Source organism: Liolophura sinensis, chromosome 10, assembly GCF_032854445.1.
Source record: "Liolophura sinensis isolate JHLJ2023 chromosome 10, CUHK_Ljap_v2, whole genome shotgun sequence".
Classification (NCBI taxonomy): domain Eukaryota; kingdom Metazoa; phylum Mollusca; class Polyplacophora; order Chitonida; family Chitonidae; genus Liolophura; species Liolophura sinensis.
This window is the reverse complement of record NC_088304.1, coordinates 12117148-12139606: the sequence shown is the minus strand read 5'-3', so window position 1 is coordinate 12139606 and position 22459 is coordinate 12117148. Positions and strand designations below refer to the sequence as shown.

Below are 22459 nucleotides of genomic sequence, written 5' to 3'. Positions count from 1 at the left end.
AGGTTTCAACGACTGTAATTTTCTATCTCATTTCCATACTCCTCCCCGTGCACAATTCAATGCCTATCCAGGCTTCAACAACTGCAATTTTCGATCTCATTTCCATTCTCCTCCCCATGAAGAATTCAATGCCTATCCAGGCTTCAACGACTGTAATTTTCTATCTCATTTCCATTCTCCTCTCCATGCACAATTCAACGCCTATCCAGGCTTCAACGACTGCAATTTTCTTTCTCATTTCCATACTCCTCCCCATGCACAATTCAACGCCTATCCAGGTCTCAACGAGTGCAATTTTCGGTGTCATTTCCATTCTCCTCACCATGCAGAATTCAATGCCTACCCAGGCTTCAACGACTGCAATTTTCGGTCTCATTTCCATTCTCCTCACCATGCAGAATTCAACGCCTATCCAGGTCTCAACGACTGCAATTTTCGATCTCATCTCTCAGGTCAAGTGAGCTGCCAAAAAAGTAAGGATAGAAATCAGTACCCTATTAGCACTTCCGTTTTACGAATGTAATTATGTGTCTTTTAGGGTGTAAAGCCCTTTTTAGCTCCCGGCATGCCATTTTTGGTGTACAGGTACATGCTTGATATCTAAACTTTGAGCAAGTATAAGTTTAATGATGAAAGTTGAAATACAGGGTGAAAGAACACAAGGAGACAGTGGGTGATGAGGCTGCGAGTGACCTCCCCTTTATAGGCACCGCTCTCAGCTGCTGGCATAAAAAGGCCCAGATTTTGACGGTCAACCTATGTCAAGATTTTTTGGCTGCTTTCTCAGAGGCATGCACCAAAGCTTTCTGGCCACGGAATATTTTGGGACTTAGCTACAGTACTGACAAGTTTCAGAGTTGCCAAAGCGTAATTTAGAGTATAGAAAAGATGGAGGAAAACGATTTATTTGATTTATTTATTTGATTAGTTTTCAACGTACTCAAGAATATCTCATTTATTCTACGTCGGCAGCATTATGGTGGGAGGAAACTGGGCAGATCTCGGGGGAAACCTACAACCATTCGCAGGTTTCATTTTAACGAAATAATAATTTATTCTAACGATATAACTTGGCAATTTAAAGGAGTGTCTGTCCGTTCCAAAGATTTCCTTAATTTGTAAAAACGGAGGAGTAATCCGTTATAATGAAATATACCAAAGAGCTATTAACATCGCTGCATTTTTAATTCTGCTTAAGACATGATGCGAGGGGCCGCACTTTAGCATTTATATAAATACTTAGAATAATGCCCTAAGGTTTCGCTGCAGTTGACATGTTTTTGATGAATGAGTTCAGGAGTTGGCATCAAACTTTCACTTGATCTGGACAGATTTTATACATTTACTTCAGAAGTTTTTTGTCAGCTCCATGGCTCGGTGCATTGGTTTCCGCGAGATTAGATCTGAGATCAGTTCCATTCTGCCTCGCTTAGCTTTCAGAAATACAGATCTCTACTCTTCCATTTACTAAGCTGGAACGCGACCCTTTCGCGTGTGCTATCCTCAACATATCGAAGTCGCGCGTTATAAAAACATGTTTCCTGGATACTTCTTGAGTAATTCTTATTTCATGACCTAGTCAGTCGTGAATAATGAAAACGGTAACGTCCCACAAATGTACCTGGCAAATCGCCGGCAAGTGAAATTTCGCTAACCGAAATTTTCAGTCTGAGTCGGCCGCAGTCGGCATCGTCCGGGAAAAGAAACCAATGAGATGCACACCAGTTAAAGGTAGATTGACAAATTGTTTGGAGTCTTGACTTTAATTTGTTTTCTTAGAAATGTACACAAAGGAAATATAATTAAATATTGTGAAAAAAGAAGATGATCTTAATTTTTGGAAGATCAGTCGAGTCCACCATATAGCGACGGAGTCACTCTATTCGAAATTGGCGGATGGCGAAGTTCTGATGCTCTCCGAGTGAGTTTTGTGGAGCACAGCGTTGCGTGAACACATTTATTTACTTAATTGGTGTTTTACGCCGTACTCAAGAATATTTCACTTATACGACGGCCGCCAGCATTGTGGTGGGAAGAAACAGGGCTCCATCCCACCATCCTCTTTCTGGCGGACCTTCCCAGGTACGACCAGAGAAGAAGCGAGCATGAACTGGGCAATGAAAGCAATGAAATAATAGGCCGGTTCCCGGCTGTTAGACTGCAGCGTGATGCAGAGGAACCTCTTTGGTTAACGAGCAGGCAAAACTATACAGAAACAATGATTTTTATTGTAGATAAGAATAAATAAAAGAATGCGCTTCTAGAATCGACTTGTTTCAGGCTGACAGTGTTCTCATTTCAAACAAAACTCTTGAAGAAACATTCATGATGTCGCATGAACTGTATTGTTTTATGTTGAAATACAGAATTAGAACCTATGAAATCTTTTAAATTTCTCGAATCAGCCAAACACAGTGAGTGGTAAAGAAATGCGATGGAAGGAAATGAAGTAGCCTGCATGCGCTGTCAGTGACGTCAAGAAGCTCCGGTTCTATAAATATCAGGAAACGGACATCCCCATCGTGTAACTCCATGGCTTTTTTGGCGTGCATGTGAAAATGTTCAGAAAGACTTGCTGTGTCATCGACCTTCCCGAAGACATCCATGCTATAAGCCAGATACTCCTCGCACTGGTACCAGTCGCCAAATGTGATTAGCTCCGTGGTTCGAAGGCCCTCGTCCCCCGTTTTCGTCACGTAAGTTCCCTGCGCCTTAATTATATCCACATTCTCCACGATTGGGAGATAAACGTGCCAGTCGATCACAAGTCTCCGTGGAAATAAAACAGCGGATAATTGTTTGTCACTTAGAATTTGGCGTAAATCTTCCACCTCCATTTCCTGAACACGGCCACTGGGTGGGAAAGTCCGCTTCCTGATTAGCTCCCTTTGAAGACTGTAACATCTTATTGGCTGAAAATAGACGTTCGCGTATATTAGTAATCAAGATTTTTAAACGGAGGGAGGAAAAAGACAGAATTTACCTTGTCACTTAAAATAATGATAAAAAACAAAATGCAGTATTGGTTCATATACGGGAAACCGTCATTTATGTGATTTTTCAAGAATACTTATACAAACCAGTTCTTTAAGTGATACCTTTGACCGCTGTCATATTTGGGACAACGAACCTCACTGATGTGATTCAAAGTCTCCTGTATGACAACATCTTAAAGTTTTACACGTCTAATTTTAAGGGCACCTCGGGGGCAAAGTTTTCAAGGGATGGGTGCACAAATACGCTTCTCCACCCCTTCATCCCCTCACTCTCCTCCCACTACACACACACGTTTTACGCACGTGGCGAACTTTTCTAGGAATTGGAAGGAATACTTACTGATAGTCTCTTTAAACAGCATATGAAGCAGATCACAAGTTATGCAGTTCATATTTAAACATATTTATAACTGCGATACCATAAACTATTGTTTCTATACAGATCACTTGAAGTAAGACTTTATTTATCTCCCATTAATTGAAAAGCACATTACAGACATCACTGGCCCCACCTCTAGCTCCGTACCCCAAAGCGGCTAAGAACTCGTCTACGATCGCAGAATGGGGTCACGAAATTTAAACAATTTAAACTGACACAATGCATGGATAGGGTAATTTTTGATGCGCAGATAATGATAACAATCATTCTATTTGAGATCAAAGTATACATACAATATAATTAATACGTACAATACTGAGAGTAAAACCAGAGCAGCGACGACAGTGTGGTAGCTGGCAAATGAGCACACGTAACCGGTGAATTACCGCATCTTTACACCAGTTACATGAACAGTTTTATTCTAACTGTTCATGTAAATGCTTCAAATTACACGCCACCTATCACCAAGGCTTAAGGAGAATTTGGTAAAAAAAAATATGCAATGTTATTAACTGCTATATATTAGACGTCACTGGAGTACATTTATTCAAAATGCTGTCTTGTCATTATATTTAACAATCACATTAAAACAATACAAGGCTGAGTGTTAATGCAGAAATAACTTCAGCCAGTTGTGAAGTTCACTAAATGAATCAGTTAATTATAGTTCTTAATCTGGCTTTCTTGTAAATCATAACGTGCAAGATTTTAGCCCACGGCTACTTCATGTTTCCAGTCAGGCATCGATTATTCATTCCAGTAACATTTCTGTCAAGAATGGGATAAACTGTTTATTGCTACTATTAAAATCTACAAAGTTTACAACCAGAAACGACAGGTAGGTAGATCCTGCAAGCTGGCTCCAGGTCAGACAATTAATAAATTACCCAGTGCAAACTAGTATAAACTAATGTGTATATCTGTCAACAGTATGCTTTCGAATAAAACGGTATAGTTCTTTCACTTCTCAACCATAAGCATTAGTAATCAAGAGGCTTAATTGTTTTCTGTGGCCTATGTTGTGTTTCGTAATGTTTATGTGTTCTTTATAAACGGGAAAAGGGTCTGATCTCAGAGATATTCATAACTGTAAAAGCCGGTTAGGTTTACATGACTTAACGCCTCTGTAGTGTCAGAAAAAGATTATACTACTTCTTGAATATTCATGAGTACGGCGTAAAACACCAATCAAATCAAATAAATAAAAAATACTACCTCTTGTCTTATGGTGCGTTGCACTGCCGTCTACCTATTTCCAGAGGCTCGTGATTATGAAAGTTAAAAGACCGGAGGGATAGCCATCGTAACAAAGGGTCTCTCATTGCATAACTTCTATACAGACTTATATCAGAGAGAGAAAAACCAGAGCAGCGACCACAGTGTGATAGTTTGCAAATGCATGGTCACGCGTAACCGGTGAAATACGGCGTGTCAGTTCTATTCATATAGGGTTTTATTACTACTGTTTTATTATTACTGTTTTATTATTACTGTTTTACTATTACTGCATTAAAAGTTGAAATATATGTAGCAGCAAATTGAGCGCTCCCTAGCACCATGCCGTGATCAGAAGCGGATAAAAAAATGCAGTGATGTTAATTTGCATTTCATTAGACGATATAGTTCTAGAGTTAATCAGGATTCTTGGTTGTGATCGAATTAGCACAAAAAATAACATTAAAACGATGAAAAGACGCCTCGAGGAAGGATAAACCAACAGCAGAATCCTGGTTTATACAGGAATACAAGTCAAGAAAAGATTTACAATGGACAAAGCAAAATCAGACCACTCACGACAGTGTTGCTCTCACGTAACCGACGAAGTGCGGCCTCCTGTCAGTTAGGCTTATATGGAATTCAAGCCTGGAATATCCACTGCCTGCCCGGCATCATTGAATGTGCGACATTCGTATACCATTCGTAGTCTGTCAAGGGGGTTCCAAGTCGATAATCGCAAGATACATTTCCAAAACAACGTTTAACACTAGCTCCCAAAGACAAAGGTATGTAAGAAATTATACAAATAGGAAATAAAGCCGGTAACACACAAAAGAGAGAAGCGGTAGTCAGTTTTCAATGATGCCGGGCAGACAGTGGATATTCCAGGCATGAATTCCATATCAATGTTCTAATTCGCAGTCCATGAATGAGTCCCAGGTCAAATAACAATTACACAAGGTATCTCAGTCCAGCTTTGATTGCAACTGCTCATAAAGGCATCATGCAGATGTAATGAGCATGGCTGCCTTTACGGTCCCTAGCCCCAGATTAAGCGGTATTAGATAAAGTTTGAAAATTTCGAGCGTTACAGACCTTAACCGAACAGATTGTGATTCAAAAGTAACTGACAATTACGCCTTTCCCGTTAATATGTAAGGATCTTCCTGTTAATAAGTAAGAGACCGTATTTCACCAGATTACGTTTGTCCAATCTATTGCAATTTCCCCTCTACTGTGCTATGAACGTTGTAGCGATGTGGCGTTATGCCATAATCGTTCATTTATTTATTTAACGTTGTGGCCTTTCGCATTCTTACCATCCTGTATAACTCTGCATACTTTCTCTTTGATGCAGGTCGATGCAGAAGCGGATTGTGAACGTTGGTGGTAAACTCCTCGTACTTAAGGCCTGGGGCACTGTCTCTGATGGTGTCACAAAGATAGCGCCACAGGCGGGCATAGACACCTTTCCCTTGAAGCCCCTCCTTAACACGGCTCCCTTTGGTCATCATCGTCGTCCCGTCATTGATGACCCAAGCACCTGCAAAGGCCACCTGAAAGAGAAATTCCTTTTTACCTCTTGGTACTTTGTCGCTTGTCGAACGTGAGCTTAGCCGATGCACTGAGGGCTATACAGATCTATTGGTGCAAAAGCGTGATGATAATGGCAATTTAAAAATTTTAAGCTTAAAAATTAAAATTAGGACGCTACCATGCCAAGAGAAGCCGTCAACAGTTTCCATTGATGTTAGAAAGAGGCAAAAAATGTTCCTGGTGTTTGAATGAAATCAGTATTCAAATATTGAGCCATGTTAATATTCAAGTCGTCGATAATAAAATACGTATACGCTTTGATTCCAACTGATGATTATACATGTATTCAACACAGCGATCTTAATTCAACACGATGAATAGACCGTCTCTATTCAGTTAAATGTTAAGAGAAATAAGATACAATCATGAAGCAGAGTACCAAAGATTCTGGGTCCCCTGCCCGTATTTACTTGTACAAGAGAATAACACTCATTTTAAAACTTAAGAAGCTTAGAGTTGGGACGTTTGATACAATAACTAAAAGTGACATAGCTAGAAAAAAATTTAAACAGAAAAAAAGACAACTTTCAAAGTGTCATCTATATTTTTTTAGTTAGTCCTTCTCACGAGATAATTGACCAATAGAAATACACGATTAAGTCGTATGCACGACGTAACAAACACCTCGTGCGCACGACTTAACAAAGATCTCCGGCGCACGACACAATCGTGCATTTCTAATGGTCAGTTATAGGCTACCGTGCTCCTGAAATCATTAAGTCGTGCGCACGAAATCTTTACTAAGTCGTGCAAACGACTTTATTAAAAAAATAACTGAAACTTTAAAAAGAGTGTTTTTGTTTTGTTTTGTTTATTTTTTGTTTTTTTCATGTCCGATTACGTTCCGTAAATAACTTAGCTTGAACTAGTGATTTTTGTGGTAATAACTTGTGATGTTGATTGAAATCAACATGCAGGATCTAACAAATGCTAATTGGTGAGATATGTACACGCCACATGCCCCAACCCACGGTGTATCTTTGTACCCTTACCATGTAGCAGTGTATAATACCTTCGCGTGGAACTCTTCTGTGTGTGAGGTTTAATTATTTTCTGAGACAAGAATTCCATGATGTATTTTCGTGGAATGTTGGCAGCAAGTGATTGATTCCGTGGATAAGTGTTTTCAGCTTCAGCTGGCAATAGTGTGAGTACACCCTTACTCTTTAACAGGAGTGCAGACTGTCGTTTCAACGTATAATTTGAAAGCAAACTAGATCGGAGTTCGTTGCTTCTGTCAACTTACCTCTACAAACAGGCTGGACTCATCAGTCAAGCCGAACTTTGTGAACATTTGTTCGCATCGTTTGAACTTAAGTCTTGAAGTGTTTGTCGAATGCCGCTGTACCTTCAAATACTACACGTTTATTATACTCTGGGATATAAGTATCTAACACACAAAGATTAATTTCGCGCTAATTTGTAATGCTTTGTTCGCTACAAAAAATTCTCTGCCGCGGACATCAGCCATTAAGGCGTAGTAATTCCTAACTATGTATGTTGTGTGGGTAAGTTATTCACGAATATTTATGAAAGTAGTCCGTTTTCACAACAAAGGTTATATCTCAGTTTCAACGTTTTGATGAGGATTACGATAGCATATTCTTCACTGTAACAGTCTACATTAAGGATGTTTTACTTTCGCCTTGTAGCTTTTTACCGCTAACACAATGCACACATAGATGGACTTTCATTTGTTCATTCTGTCATCTGAAGGGGTAATAAATGATGGAATGCTTACATTGAACTTGTGGTGCTCATGTACAAGCGGTTGTCAGAATGTTTATAGCTCTACCGAGAGTGAGAACAACATAATGACTATCCAGGAAAGAATAATTTATAATGTGAACACTGGAACTATCCCACTTCGATTTTCGAAAGACGAATGAATGAATCCTGTCTGCATAAAATGTGATGGCAAAGAATTGAAAAAAGGTGGTACTGGTATATACAAAAACTGGTTGCATATTTCCCTTTTCAAGGTGAAATTCGTAGTTCCTCCAGTCTGGCAAATGCTGTTTTTTTTAAATAAAAAGGCGTTTTACGCACCACTTAATTGACATAATTACTGGGTCTTAAATCACAGTGAACGGTTGGAGTCCTGAAGAAACTGCCCTTCTTGAAAAAGATGACAAACCTTGTATCATAGCACAGCAACACATGTTGGATTCGAACATGTAACCTCAATTTTCCATGACATTTCGTCCTCAGAGTTAGACTTTTGAGCTTGCGGGGGCCCTAGCAGTGTATAACGATCATAAAGTTAGAGGTTATAGGTTACGCATACGCACAATTTGCCTGCGAACTGGACAGCGCTGATTAGATAACATTGCCACATAAGCATAATAGGTGGTTCATGCATTATAAAATTCAGCATTCTTATTTTGCCCCAAGTTAAAATATATCAGTATTTTTTCTCTTTTGAATGTAATTGAAAACTTTTTGCCCAGTGTTAATTCCCATCCCTCTGAAGGTTACCAAGATAACAAAATGTCATGATTTCACTTCCAGTAACCACAGCCAAAAAAAAAAAAATGGTGGTCAAGCTAGATTGATTTTTTGATAATTTGCAGAGTGAAGTCTAGGCTGCATGTGGTTGTACGACAAGCCATCACGTGAAAGTTTAGGGACATACAGATTTACTACATAAAGGAAAATCCATTCATATTTTCACCTCTAACATTTACCCTGCTGTAATACGAGTTCACTTTTCATATCTACTCTCTAAGTAGCGTGTAACAATTATATACTAGATGTCATATATCCAAAGCTTGCAAGTAGGTCAGTTACCACTTCTCCATCCAGCTCGCCCAGCACTCCCACAAAGCTGGGGTCCGCTATCATATGATTGTACAGAGACGGCAAATAATCTCGTCCTTCAAAGGGTGTTATTATGTTCAAGACATCCTCTCTGTCGGCCAGAGTTGCTCGGCGACATTGCAGTTCGGCGGCCATTTCGTTCACCAGAACAAATCTCCAGGTAGGCGGTCACTCGGCGGTGTGGTGTGTGCGACTACTGAGGGTTGGTCTATATGTGCCTGTTTAGTCATTATTCACTTGACATACTTAAGTACAGATCACGTGTGGTGTGTCAGTGCGTGAAAACTAAGGAGCAATAGAGCCATTTCCAAACTGGAAAGCGGACGGGTTGTGTCAAATTGCATCGGATGAACTGATCCAACAGTGAGTCTAGTATCCAAACCACATGCCCATCAACCGGTAAAACACTACCTATTTTTGTAGAAGTCCGAAACACCAGTTTTATTATTAAAATTAGCACCACAATCAAGGGAAGATACTTACCTGAAAGTAGGTGCACTCAGCAATTTCCATTGGTGTCAATAAAGACATAATTGTAATTCTTTATTTGTTTATTGAGGATTTCCCACAGCCGTATAGCCACGAGGGGATCTCCTCAACATAAAATCAACGTATATACATAAAATAACATAGAAAATAAAGAGAACAAATGACATGTACATGTACAGAATAAGGTGATGGGAACAAAGAAAGATCAAAATCAAATCATATTACTGCTGGGCTTGGATGGCGAATCTATTGGACATGCTTATCAAATTATGTACAGATTTTAAGATCAGCTGATTATTGTTCACGCTTAGTTTAGGTGAGCCAAATAAGAGTAAAGTACAAATGTGTTTAGAACAACTAGTCAAAAAAACAAAACAAAAAGGTGAACTCCAGGAGATATAATTCTAAAGATGCTTTGTAGCATGTGCTTTCTATGAGTGGCATAGGCGGGGCAGTCAAGGAAATAATGACATGCATTTTCACATTTATGTTTACATTTAATACATGACAGATCGTCGATAATGTTATATTTAATAAGGTACTACATATGGTAGTAATTTCCAATATTTCAAATCCAGTATGTATTCCGCATCATTTTTCGTTTAAAAATTTAAAAGTCAAATTGCTGATATATAAAGCAAGAAAATGTATAAAGGTATCTCAAGTAAACTTGTATTGCTACTGTTCATTGTAACCCTAGTCCAGTAGTTAGCGTGCCAGCTCTGCACATTGGCCCATAATCGGCTCACCAATGCGGTCGCTCTGAACTCAAGTCGAAACAGACATTTGTATACCATTTGTATACCAATCAAAATATGCGCTCCAAAAGGACCCTCATAGTAAATGTATGTATTGTAACACAACCTTCCAACGAGCAAGTCTGCAGAGCGAAAATCCGCACCAAAACTTATGGTCAAAAGCCAGGTGAATTACATTCGCTGATGGCTTAGCAACTTTCTGAACAACTTTTTTTCTCATTCCGTGGCGTGTGCGAGTTGCATGGCATTTTCCGACTCACACGTGTCACGACAGCCACATTTTTACGCCTGAAGCTCTTGTGTTTACAGTTCCGTAAGAAACGCATGATACTAATGCACTGTATGTACATTTAATATATGACAACCGTTTACTCAAAAAGAAATCATGCGGTGCACAAGCTGAAGTAAAACAATTTCCTTGACACAACACACTGATTGGGGTAAATCATGCACAGGCTACAACAAAGTACGAGTGGCATGATTCAGAACCGTACTGGTACTTAAGGTACTGGTAATTTTTCATGCCCTAATTTACAATTACTATTGTTGTGATGAAAGTATATGGACAAGGCCCACTGTTAGTCCACAAATAGCCCCAGCCAGTTGTACGGTTCAGTAAATGAATCGCCTAAATAAACCCCCTAAATTTGTCGTTTTTACCCCAGGGCGATTGCATGTTTCTACTCAGGTAGAAATTCTTCATTCCTGTAACATTTCGGTCAAGAATGTGATCAATTGCCCTTTGCTACTATTAAAATCTGCAAAGTTTACATTCAGAAACGATAGGTAGGTATTTCAGGTAGGCTGGCTCCAATTCAGACTATTAATAAGTACCCTGTTCCAAATGGGTCAGCGGGTGCTCATGCACGCAACAGGGAGAATTTTAGAAGATAATGTTTTATGGCTGTAAACATTATGCTTTCCAATAAAAGGGCTCTGCACTGCAATTTGTTACCTCATTCCAGGAACATTTCTATCAAGAATGTGATAAATTGTTTATTTCTACTATTTAAATCTGCAACGCTTACAACCAGACAAGGCATCGGTAAATTAAGACATTGTTGTTGACCGTCGAAGTTTTCACGCGCAACTTTTCGACAAGATTCATACCTTTTTTTATCAATAATAAACATTTCCTAATAAAACTTGCCTTCGCTGGCTCCATCTTCGACTGGTACCAAGTACAACTTCAAGCTGGGTCAGCGGGTGTGTATGTACACTACTGCAAGAATTTATCTTCTACGGAATTTAAAAGCTAATTTTTGAAGATATTGTTTAATGTGTTTGAAGATAATAGGTGTAATATAGTATGCTTGTAAATAAAACAGCGCGTTTCTTTTACTTATAAAGTAAAATACTTAAACTAGTGATAAGCATTAGCCACCAAGAGAATTGTTTTGTGTGGCTCTTGTTGTATTTCATAATGTTTCTGTCTTGTTTCCAAACGGCAAAAAGGCCATTGCGCTCATACATGTCCATAACTATAAAAACAATGGCCTGCCAAAATCGTTTCTTAATGATCCGAGAGTGTTGAAACAAGAAGTGAAAAAATTATATTGTGAGCTATAACTTTTAAGACCTTAACATGAAGAGCTAGAAAAACACGCTATCTAAGGTAAATTGACAAAGAGACAGGGTTTCAAAGGGTTACGACCTGAACAAGAAAGCATGATAAAACACCTTATCTTCCGAAGGGCTATTGACTTTATCATGCTTGGAATTAGAGGGTGGAGGGAGGGGAATGCAGTGATGTTCACTATTAGACGTCAGTAGTCTGAATTTACTCAAAATACTCTTTTCACACTCAGTAATAATCTCATGAAATAAGGCAAAGTAAGCATGCACCGGGGACTTTAAGCCCACCAGGAGAATACTGGTTTGTTTATTTATTTGTTTGATTGTGTTTATGCCGTACTCAAGAATATTTCACTTATACGACGGCAGCCGTAACATTTCTAGGTTCATTTTATACCTAAAACTCTTCCAAATCTCACTTGAAACAAGGATGATTTAATTCTTCTTGCATTATAGTTGATGACAAAGAGCTAAAAAGATAATCCTACTATATTTAAGAAACGGTTGCATATTTTCGTGTTCAAAGTGAAAATCACAGTTCCTTTAACCCGGCAAATGCTTTCTGTTAAATTTGAAAGACGTTTCACTCTGCACTTGTCGGATTTAATTACGGGTCCATCTTCTCGCAACACAGAACAAACCATACACTATTTACCATAAAGCCGCGGCCCAAGTTGGATTCGAACATTCAACCTCATGCACCATTCAATGAGCCTTAAACTTCTGAGTCAGCATGGGCCATAAAAGTTCATAAGGATAATAAAGTAATAGGGTATACGTCACACATGCGCAACTCAAGTAAAATTGACCGGTTTAAGGATTTGCCTCCGCACTGAAGAGTGCTAAGTCACGGATTGGATAATATTGTCACACAGACATTATATATAAATAGTTCATGCACTGTAAAAATACGCAGTGTCTCTTTTGGATAGAATCGTAAACATTTTTTGTTAATACCCATTCCCTAGATGTTACCAAGACGACAAAATGCTAGGACTTAGCTTTCAGTGTAGCAACAGCTGAAAAATGATGGTCATGCTACGTTGTTTTTTTTTTGTTTGTTTGTTTTTTTGATACTTTGCAAAGAAGAGCTCACACAGTATGTTGTTGTACGACATGGCACCTTTCTAAACTTGTGAATCGTAAATTTACTACATTAATTGTAAGAAATATTCATGCGTTCTTGCAACCTGTAGTGCAATGTCTTCACCAGCTATATGATAGGCGCTCACTTGTCATAATTATCTGAGGCCCGTTTCACAAAGCGCACGTAACGTTACGTGCTCGTAACTTCCATGGGGACTAGTGCTGTAGGATAGTACGTCGCCATGGTAGTTACGTAAACGTGGCGCTTAACGTAAATACAACAATTATCGGATGTAAAAGACTTATCGAAAGCTTGTCCAAAGCTTTCATGTTACATCTAGAGTTGTAGACCACTTACCACTTCTCCATCCAGCTCGCCTAGCACTCCCACAAGAGCTGGGGTCCTCTATCATATGATTGTACAAAGACGGCAGTCTCAAAGACGGTAAATGGTCTCGTCCTTAAGAAGGGATATTATGTTCAAGACATCTTCTCTGTCGGCCAGAGTTGCTCGGCGACATTGTAGTTCGGCGGCCAATCCGCTCAACTGGCGCGCTGTTACTCGGCGATGACAGAGAGTTAAAATGTGCGTTACAGTGTACGGGGGCTGTTCATCATCTTTCACCTGACTTACAGACCGGTCACGTGTGATGTGTCAATGCGTGAAATCATTTCCAAAGTGGGGAAGGGAGTCTCACATGGTACCGGGTGACCTCGATAAATAGGAAGCATAGTACACAAATCATAATGTCGTGAACCGGTAAATTGATATCCTGTTGACGAGTTTTATTAATCAAATTAGCATCCCAATCTACGGAAGATATCTACCTGGAAATAGAAGTACTCAGTATGTCGAAAAGACATCTGGGCCCAGGATGATGAAGCCATCTTCGACTAAAGCCTAAATTTTAATCATTAAATTCAGACCGGCCCTTTTCCTTTATTCTAGCTCAAACTTGTACCTTAACTTACCTAGAATTCACGCTATCCAGCAATATTTTTGCTTTGTTACATCAGAAATAACGATTTTAAAATGATCTGAAATTCTGACTTTAAGTTTAAGATCGCTTCGTGATCCCGAGGCCCCGTAGGTCCAATCCAGCAAATTGTCCGCAACACATGATGTGTAGACACTGAAAGGTGCACGTAGTCCGCAACACATTTTATAGTAGTGGTTGTTTGTAAGTTGCAGAGGTGTACTCTGCAATTTAGAAGGTTGACATACATGTATTATTACAAGGGTAGGGGCGCCCTAGCACAGTGATTAGTGTGCGGGCCAGGCGCAATGATACAAAAACCTCTGACCTATGTGATAGCTGTCAACTTAAGTCCAGCTTGAGCCAGCATCCTCTCCGTGACGTACATAGGAAGGCTACGGGCAACCTGCGGACGGTCGTTGGTTTTCTCCAGGCTCTCCCCTGTTTCTTTTCACCAAATACTGTAGCGTGTTTTGTCCACTAAACTCGGGAATGCCCCCATCACCATCACGTCAGAGGCAGAGGCAATGGAATAGAGTTGTGCTTAGCGGAGTTTTACGCTGCGATTTGCCTGAGCGGTGAACATCACACCCAAAGCTGAAGACAGGAAGTTAGTCGATTTCAAGACGTAAGTAGCGTAATGGTTTGAGGAGGTTTCTACGGGAACCTGCGCTCATGTGTTCTCGCATGTACGTATGTATGCTTGCGGGTTTCACGTAGTAATTAACAATTTTTCAGTCATATGACAACTGAGAGTGGTCAGATGTGTGTAAATATACTGTGTCTTCCCATAGCAGGACGAGTCCATGCCTCCCAAGTGGTTCCGCCCCTGAAGTATCATGACCAAGACACCAGACATGGCACCCCATCCAGTCACATTATACTGACACCAGGTCAACACAGCCACGTGTCTTTGTTCTAACCGATCAGTGCTGAACGTCAAGCAAGTCAGCAGCAAGCACCATTTTTGACAAAATGGCCAGAACCGGGTTTGAACCCATGTCTCCCGGCTTAAAGTGCATTGAGATACATGTTTTGATTATTTACAATTTATTTACTATCATAATACACATTTCGGACGCTAATTTCACCCATTCGCCTAGAACATTCCTTGCATCTTTCCAACACCACTGAAAACTGTCGATTGCTTCTCCTGTCATGAATCCGTCTTAAATTTCATAATGTTTTATCTTCTTTCTGGATTCTTTGGTGATTTCCGTTGAGGGTTTTTTTGGGAATTGGCCTTGCGATTATTGATCTCGGCTGGTATCTGTTTATCTCTATTTTGATGCCCAATTCACGTACATCAACAAAACTGAAAATCACTTTATTTTCACAGTAGCTTGTCAGTGTTAATGAAATGGGACTGTCTGACATAAAGTAGATCTACTCTCTGTTAGCCTATTTTTTTGGGAGATTTATTCATTAACAAACGGTTTCACAAATATTCACTTTCTCATTGTTTTAAGTACAAATACAGAATACGAATCTCCATCATTATTTAAACTTCCTGAAACAGCATCTTTCAAATTTCTCGAATCAGCCAAGCACAATGTGTGGAAATAAAATGTGCTGGACGGAAATGAAGTAACCTGCATGCGCTGTCAGTGACGTCAAGATACTCGGGTTCTATAAATATGAGAAAGTGGACATCACCGTCGTGTAACTCCTTGGCTTTTTTGGCGTGCATGTGAATATGTTCAGAAAGACTTGCTGTGTCATCGACCTTCCCGTAGACATCCATGCTATAAGCCAGATACTCCTCGCACTGGTGCCATTCGCCAAATGTGATTAGCTCTGTGGTTTGCGAGACACCATCGCTCACTGTCTTCGTTAGATACATCTCGTGCGTCTTAAATATATTCACATTCTCCACTATTGGGAGATAAACATGAAAGTTGATCACAAGTCTCCGTGGAAACAAAATGGCGGACAAATGTTTGTCAGCTAGAATTTCGCGTAAATCTTCTACTTCAATTTCCTGAACACGGCCACTGGGTGGGAACCCTAACTCCGAGATTAACTCTCTTTGCAGACTGTAACATCTGAGCGGCTGAAAATACACATACATAGTACACATAAAACGTTGTCAGCAAACGATGCAAAAGTAGGAATTTACTTTGTCATTCATAAAATACTTTATATATGAAAAGCGTAAACGCAAAGTCGACACCAAAGGAACAACCGAACGACAGGTTAAAAAATACTTTTTTCATTTATATACTGGATAGCAATAGATTAATTGATTTACAGATTACATTTGCAGAAAAATAACAGGTTATGCAAATCAGTTCTTTAAGGGTTATCTTTGACCGCTGTCAGTATCAGGAAAGCACGTCTCACTGAATTTTGCTACGCACACTTGTCCGGTGATCTTCTTTATAGCAGATTTTTTAAATCTTACACTTGTCTATGAAGAACGCAGCAAGTATAGACAACAATAGTGGTTAAGCAATCAGACAACGTGCAGCTAAACTTCACCAGGAAAACACAAGGTATATTTTATTTATTTATTTATTTATCTATGTATATTATTTAGGATTTACGCCGTATTCATGAATATTTCACTTATACGACCGCGTTATGGTTGAAGAGAACCGTGCAGTGCCCTGGGAAGCGCACTCAAACCAGCTATATGTTACCAATGCCGTTGCCCTCGCTAATTTAGACAGCGTTTCAAACAGATCGCAAATAAGATGATTCCTACTTATTTATAACTGTAATTTCTTTATTTTTTTGCATTTTTAAGACCTCATCCTGTTTTGGCCATAGTGCTAGTGGTCGTATTAGTTATACGTTTTGACAATTATCATGAACAGGGGTCACGAAACTTTAACTCCGTTTAACTGACTTCTGGGCCCGATTTCACCGGTTACGTGTACCAAGTTGCTAACTGTCACACTAGCTCCACCACGCCCATTCTGCAGCACGCCATCTGTTTCTGAATAATTATGACGTCACCCGAAGCAATGACTTCTTGGTGTTAACACCAGGCTTATGGAGATTAACATTACTATTTAGAAGTAGTAGTCTAACTGCATTTTTCTGGCAATAATATAAACGTCTAGGACATGGATGTGTGGAGTTAGGGTCCTTACGTATCACTAACGACAGGCAATTTTGGCAGCTAGCATAGCTGAATACTATCGGTAACTGTGTTATCTCTTCGCATAAATATCACGTAAATGTTTATCAAATTTGAACGCAGTATTTTCAGCTATTCTCCTACAGTGACGTCGTTGGTTAGGGCGCTAGCGCAGCGTAATGACCCAGGATGCCTCTCAGCAATGCGGTGGCTGTGAGTACAGGTCCAGCTCACGCTGGCGTCCTTTCCGGCCATAAGTGAGAAGGTCTTCCAGCAACCTAAGGATGGTCGTGGGTATTCCCCGGGCTCTTCCCGGTTTCCACCCACCATAATGCTGACCGCCGTCGTATAAGTGAAATATTCTTAAGTACGGCGTAAAACACCAATCAAATAAATAAATAAATACAGTGACGTCTACTACATTGCAGTTAAGATCACTCCATTTTCTTCACGTAACTCTTTTCAAGCGATGGTCTTACGAGGCTATTCCATAATTTACATGAACCGTAACTGAGGTAAAATGGCAAATTGCTGCATTTCATCGGTTACGTGTATATGACATTTGCCAACTACCACACTGTCGTTGCTTCTGAAGTTTCACATACCAGACTCCAGTCCTTTTGTATTATATACTTGCATAAACCAACATTCTGCTGGTGAACAAAGAGTTCCCTAGGCCTGGTCCCTGGCATAATTTATTAACTGTGAACAGGGTATTTTGAGTAAATTTACACCAGTCACGTCAAGTAAGTTGCAATGTCACACTATTGCACATATATTTGCTTTACCTAATTCTACGTAGGCCATGGCGCTACTGAGGGAGGCATGTAAGTTGCTACTTGTTAAGCATTTACATGAACAGTTAGAACAAAACTCATAAACATTCATAAAACTAGATTTTGCCGATTTCGTGTGACCCTTTACCAATTATCTCACTATCGTTGCAGCCCTATTTATTTTGTTTTATTATTTCACTGGTGTTTTACTGCCTATTCAAGAATATATCACTTATACGATGGCGGCCAGCGTTATAGTGGGACGAAACCTGGTAGAGCCCGGGTGAAAGTCACGATCTTGCGCAGGATACTGCCAGATCTTCCCACTAGGAAGACAGCATGAGCTGGACTTGAACTCACAGCGACGGCATTGGTAGGAGTCTCCCGGGTGATTAGACCGCGCTGGCGTGCTAACGCCCTCGGCCGCGGAGTCCCCACGTCGCTGCCCTAGTTTTGCTCTCCATGTTGCAGTACATTTCCAGTCTTACCCTTCTGTATAACTCTGTGTACTTTCTCTTTGACGCCGTCTGATGGAGAAGTGGGTTAGTACTGTGAGTTGCAAACTCCTCATACTTGAGGCCTGGTGCATAATCTCTGATGGTGTCTTGAAGGTAGTGCCACAGGCGGGTGTAAATACCTTTCCCTTGAAGCCTTTCCCTCACACGGCTCCCTTTGGTCATCATAGTCGTACCCTCATTGATAACGTAAGCACCTGCGAACGCAACCTGAAACAGAAAGCATTGTAAAGTGGCTTATTTTGCGTAGTGCTTTTCACCCCATGCCATACGTTCTCGCTTGATTGAGGGAAATTAGCCAAGCGTTATTTAGCTTAGTGCCATCGTACAGCAAATGAGTGGAGCCTATTAGTATACCAACCAGTCAGTGACGCAGCACGATAACAAAAATATTCACACTAAAGCTGTAAACTACACGCCATTATGACATAACTGAAATTAAATAAATCATATTAAATAATACATTTTGACAACGACAAACAAACAAAATAGCGAAGGTTCTTAATACGAACGTGTTTCTGACGTCATCCGGAAAGGAGAACATGTATCTATGTCTCCAAACAGACATTCAGGTTCCAGCCGTATTAAACTTTCGGGGCAATAATTTCAAATATGTCCCGCCATTTATAACGGTCTATGTCCACTTTATATCAAACAGAAGCGCTTCGACTTGCAGCTTTTTTATTTATAAGTGACAGCGAATTATATGTTGTGAAAAAAGATTCTCCCAATATATAAAAACGAATATTGTCGATTTTTAAGGTGAAATTTGCAAATCTACCTAGGTATGCATTACCATTTTTGTATGAGAATGACCCTTTTTGTGATTTAAAAGGCTTTTCACACAGCACTTATTTAGCTTAAAGGAGAAGAAAAATATCAATCAAATACCATTGAAAAGAGTATGCATTTCCTCGCAGGGGAATGCCATAAAAATTCTAATATGTACCTCAAGTTGATAAATTATAAATAAAGTCAGCGCCAAAATCCGCTGTGCGCGACTCCATTTCGCTTAAGAACTAGTCCTGAAGTCTTCTGTGTTAGGAAGAGAATTGCAGTCGGAAACCGCCAAAGTGCAGTTAGTACATTTTGGACGTAGCTTCCGAGTTTACACGAACAAGCCGGCAGTTTTAACGACTCTCATTGGGTGAGAGGCAACACATCCCCAGCATAAATTACAGGGTGTTAACGATGGAAGACGAGATGGACTCAGCGATTTATGCCAGCTTTGCCGTTTCCAGGCGTTACGTGTATGGCGAGGAAAAATCGCAAAATGATGCAGCAGTCACCACCAGATAGAAAAATATGTGCTTTTTTCAGCCTATAGTGTCATGTTTTTAAGTGTTCTTCTCCTTTAATTCCTGGTTTTAAGTTCAAGAAATGGACAGAGTTTTGGAGAAACTGTCCTTCTCCCTAAAATATTTAGCCCAGCTTTCACCATTAAGCCGCAGCCAAAGTTAGATTGGAACATCTATCCTTGTCGGCCCAGGAAATTTAGCCCACAGAGCCTTAAAAGAATAGTTTCCAGATTTAGCTACTTGTCTTAAGTATAAAGGTTATAACCTGTTTACCAGTGTGTTACCAGGAGGGCCTCTGAGAAACGTAATTATGACTTTAAATCCACCAAAAACAATAGATTTATTACCCTTGCCGATATATAGCCGGCCGCCCGGTAAAGCCCCTCGGGTGACGTCTTACATGGCTAACCCAAGTCTAGCTGGCCTATATAACCTGGGAATTTGTGTCAAAACGATGTGATTTTCGAGATGGATTCCAGCTACACAGAAGCAAATATACTGCCGTATCAAGTTACGATTTATGACACTGACATCTCTGGTCAGACTTCAGATTCCAAGATTTCAAACGTTGAATTTGTTATCTCTCCAGGCATTTCCAACCGCACTGGCAATCCGGACTGGTAAGTTATAGGTTTATTCTGTGTTACACTGTAGGTCGTGTTTATATCACATTTACTATTCGCTATTCCTTCCTTCTGTCAGCTCCACAATAAATATCGTTCTATTCCCCAAGTGGATTTACTTTAAAAATGGGTTCGCGTGAATTGATGTTCGTGCATTTAATCAAGGCAATACTGAAAACAAACTCCAACAACTGTTCAATTTCCCAAGTTATATAATGGCCGGAATTACTCAAGCACGTCAAACAGGTATTATAAAGGGTGTCTTTAATCCTCTTTTGTTTCCTGCGGTGTTGCTAATCCTCGAAATCTGGATCAGAGATTAAAGCAATATAAGGTGAATTATCGTTATAAGATTGCTTGCGCACCTATCCTGTGCACAGTATTCACTGGTATAGTATGCAGAGATATCACTGGTTTTCGCACCTTTAATTTTAACATTACATCTCCAGTCATTACGTCTTGATTAACGTCAAGCAATATGATTAGCCTTGAATTGTTTTGGGTTTTAATCATCCTCTGTAACTGATCAAAAACCGCTAGCGTGGCCATAGCTATCAAACGGCCATTGCATTGTTGTACACGGTTCACAATTTGTTAGAAATGAGGAGAGACACAGCCAATGGGATAGCGTGTATCAAAGCGACATTTACTGGAAGCCAAATCGTCTGAAAACTAGGAAAAAAAAATAACTACAGGGTTCTTCCTTCACCTGTTTTTACAATCGTATGCAGAATAGGAAAACATTTCGTGGAGGAATTCGATATGCTCGGTGTCACTTGCATACTTTGTAACACTTAACTAAATGGCGAAGCTCCGACAGCTCGAAAAGGTTGGTCATTCCGCGGAGACTACCGAGTGTTGGCGGAAAAAATGCATAAACCCAGCCTCATTATGTTGTTATTATAATGCCATAAAACTCAGATTACTATACCTTTTCCCAAAATTGTTTACACTCATTTTAACAATATACACAGGGGTAGCTAACTATGAATAAATGACCAATCTGGACACTAATCCTTTAAGTTTCTGAGGCAACACGGGCCACATAAATATACGGTCATAAAGTAAGAATAAGAGCGTCATATTTTCACCTCTAACATTTATTCTGCCATATACTTCTTGTTCAGTGTTCATACCTACTCGGTGAGTAAACCTCCCAAAGTTATCGCAGTCCTACATATAAAGCTTGCACGTTACATCTATAGAGTTGTAGTTCACTTACCACTTCTCCATCCAGTTGCCCCAGCACTCCCACAAAGCTGGGGTCCTCTATCATATGATTGTACAATGACGGCATATAATCTCGTCCTTCAAACGGTGATATTATGTTCAAGACGTTCTCTCTATCGGCTAGAGTTGCTCGGCGACATTGCAGTTCGGCGGACATTTCGCTCAAAAGAGAAAATCTCCAAGCGTGCGGGAATTCGGCGATGTGACCACGAATGGGTGGCAGAGTTGAATCTGCCTTACTTACCGAAGACGCTAAGGCCAGTCACGTGATATAAATTACAAGTGACATTACTGTATTTTTGCACCTAATTATCCTCCGTTCTCTACGACAACACTGTGGCGCTAAATTATTCACATCGGCTACTTTAATATCAATAACACCTGTGACCATAGAACTACTGACATCGCTTGTCGAGAATGTGTATCGGACTGCTTCCTGTGGCGGGGGATGGGTCTGAGAGGTTGGGGGTGTTGGTGGGGTGAGGTGTTTGGGAGAGGGATTATATTTGTAATAACACGTACCCGTCAAACTGCTGTGATGTCAGCACCTTCAAATGGACATGTCCATAATGCAGTTTTTACTGTAAGTCAAATGTGATGACAACTTAGCACTTTGAGTAATTCCACACCGATGACATTTAATAAATTGCAACATCACCGTGCTTTTTCCCCAGTCCTTCTTAGGCCATGGTACCAGGGGCGTGAAATGTGCTACGGTTTACCCATTTATACATGAACAGAATAAAACCCTTACCGAAGTAGACTGGCAAGAGGTTGCGGTTGCCACCGTTTGCAGTCGTTTGGTGCCCTCGTTTTACTCTACGCTGTAGTCTTTTATATGGTATTCTTTATTGTTCAGCTTATCTACTAACATGGAACATGCACCTATCGGGATAATGCTTTATTTTGTTCGTCTATCCATCTCCACTGAATAATGTCAACTGTTTTTTATTTACACGAATCCGTCGAAATTTCTCTCTTTGCATATTTTCGTAGTTCTTTGGTGGTTTATGCTAAACGTTATTTTAGAAATTGGTC

The 22459-nt window shown here is 40.0% G+C and overlaps 1 protein-coding gene across 1 annotated transcript; it reads right to left on the bottom strand.

Moving 5' to 3' along the window:
• Positions 1 to 2387: 2387 nt before the first annotated feature.
• LOC135476890 (histidine N-acetyltransferase-like) lies at positions 2388 to 9144 on the bottom strand. Its single transcript, XM_064757035.1, has 3 exons — positions 8980 to 9144; positions 5913 to 6149; positions 2388 to 2912 (listed from the first exon to the last, which is right to left on the bottom strand). The coding sequence occupies exons 1-3, from the start codon at positions 9142 to 9144 to the stop codon at positions 2388 to 2390; spliced, it is 927 nt and encodes a 308-aa protein (XP_064613105.1).
• Positions 9145 to 22459: the final 13315 nt, after the last annotated feature.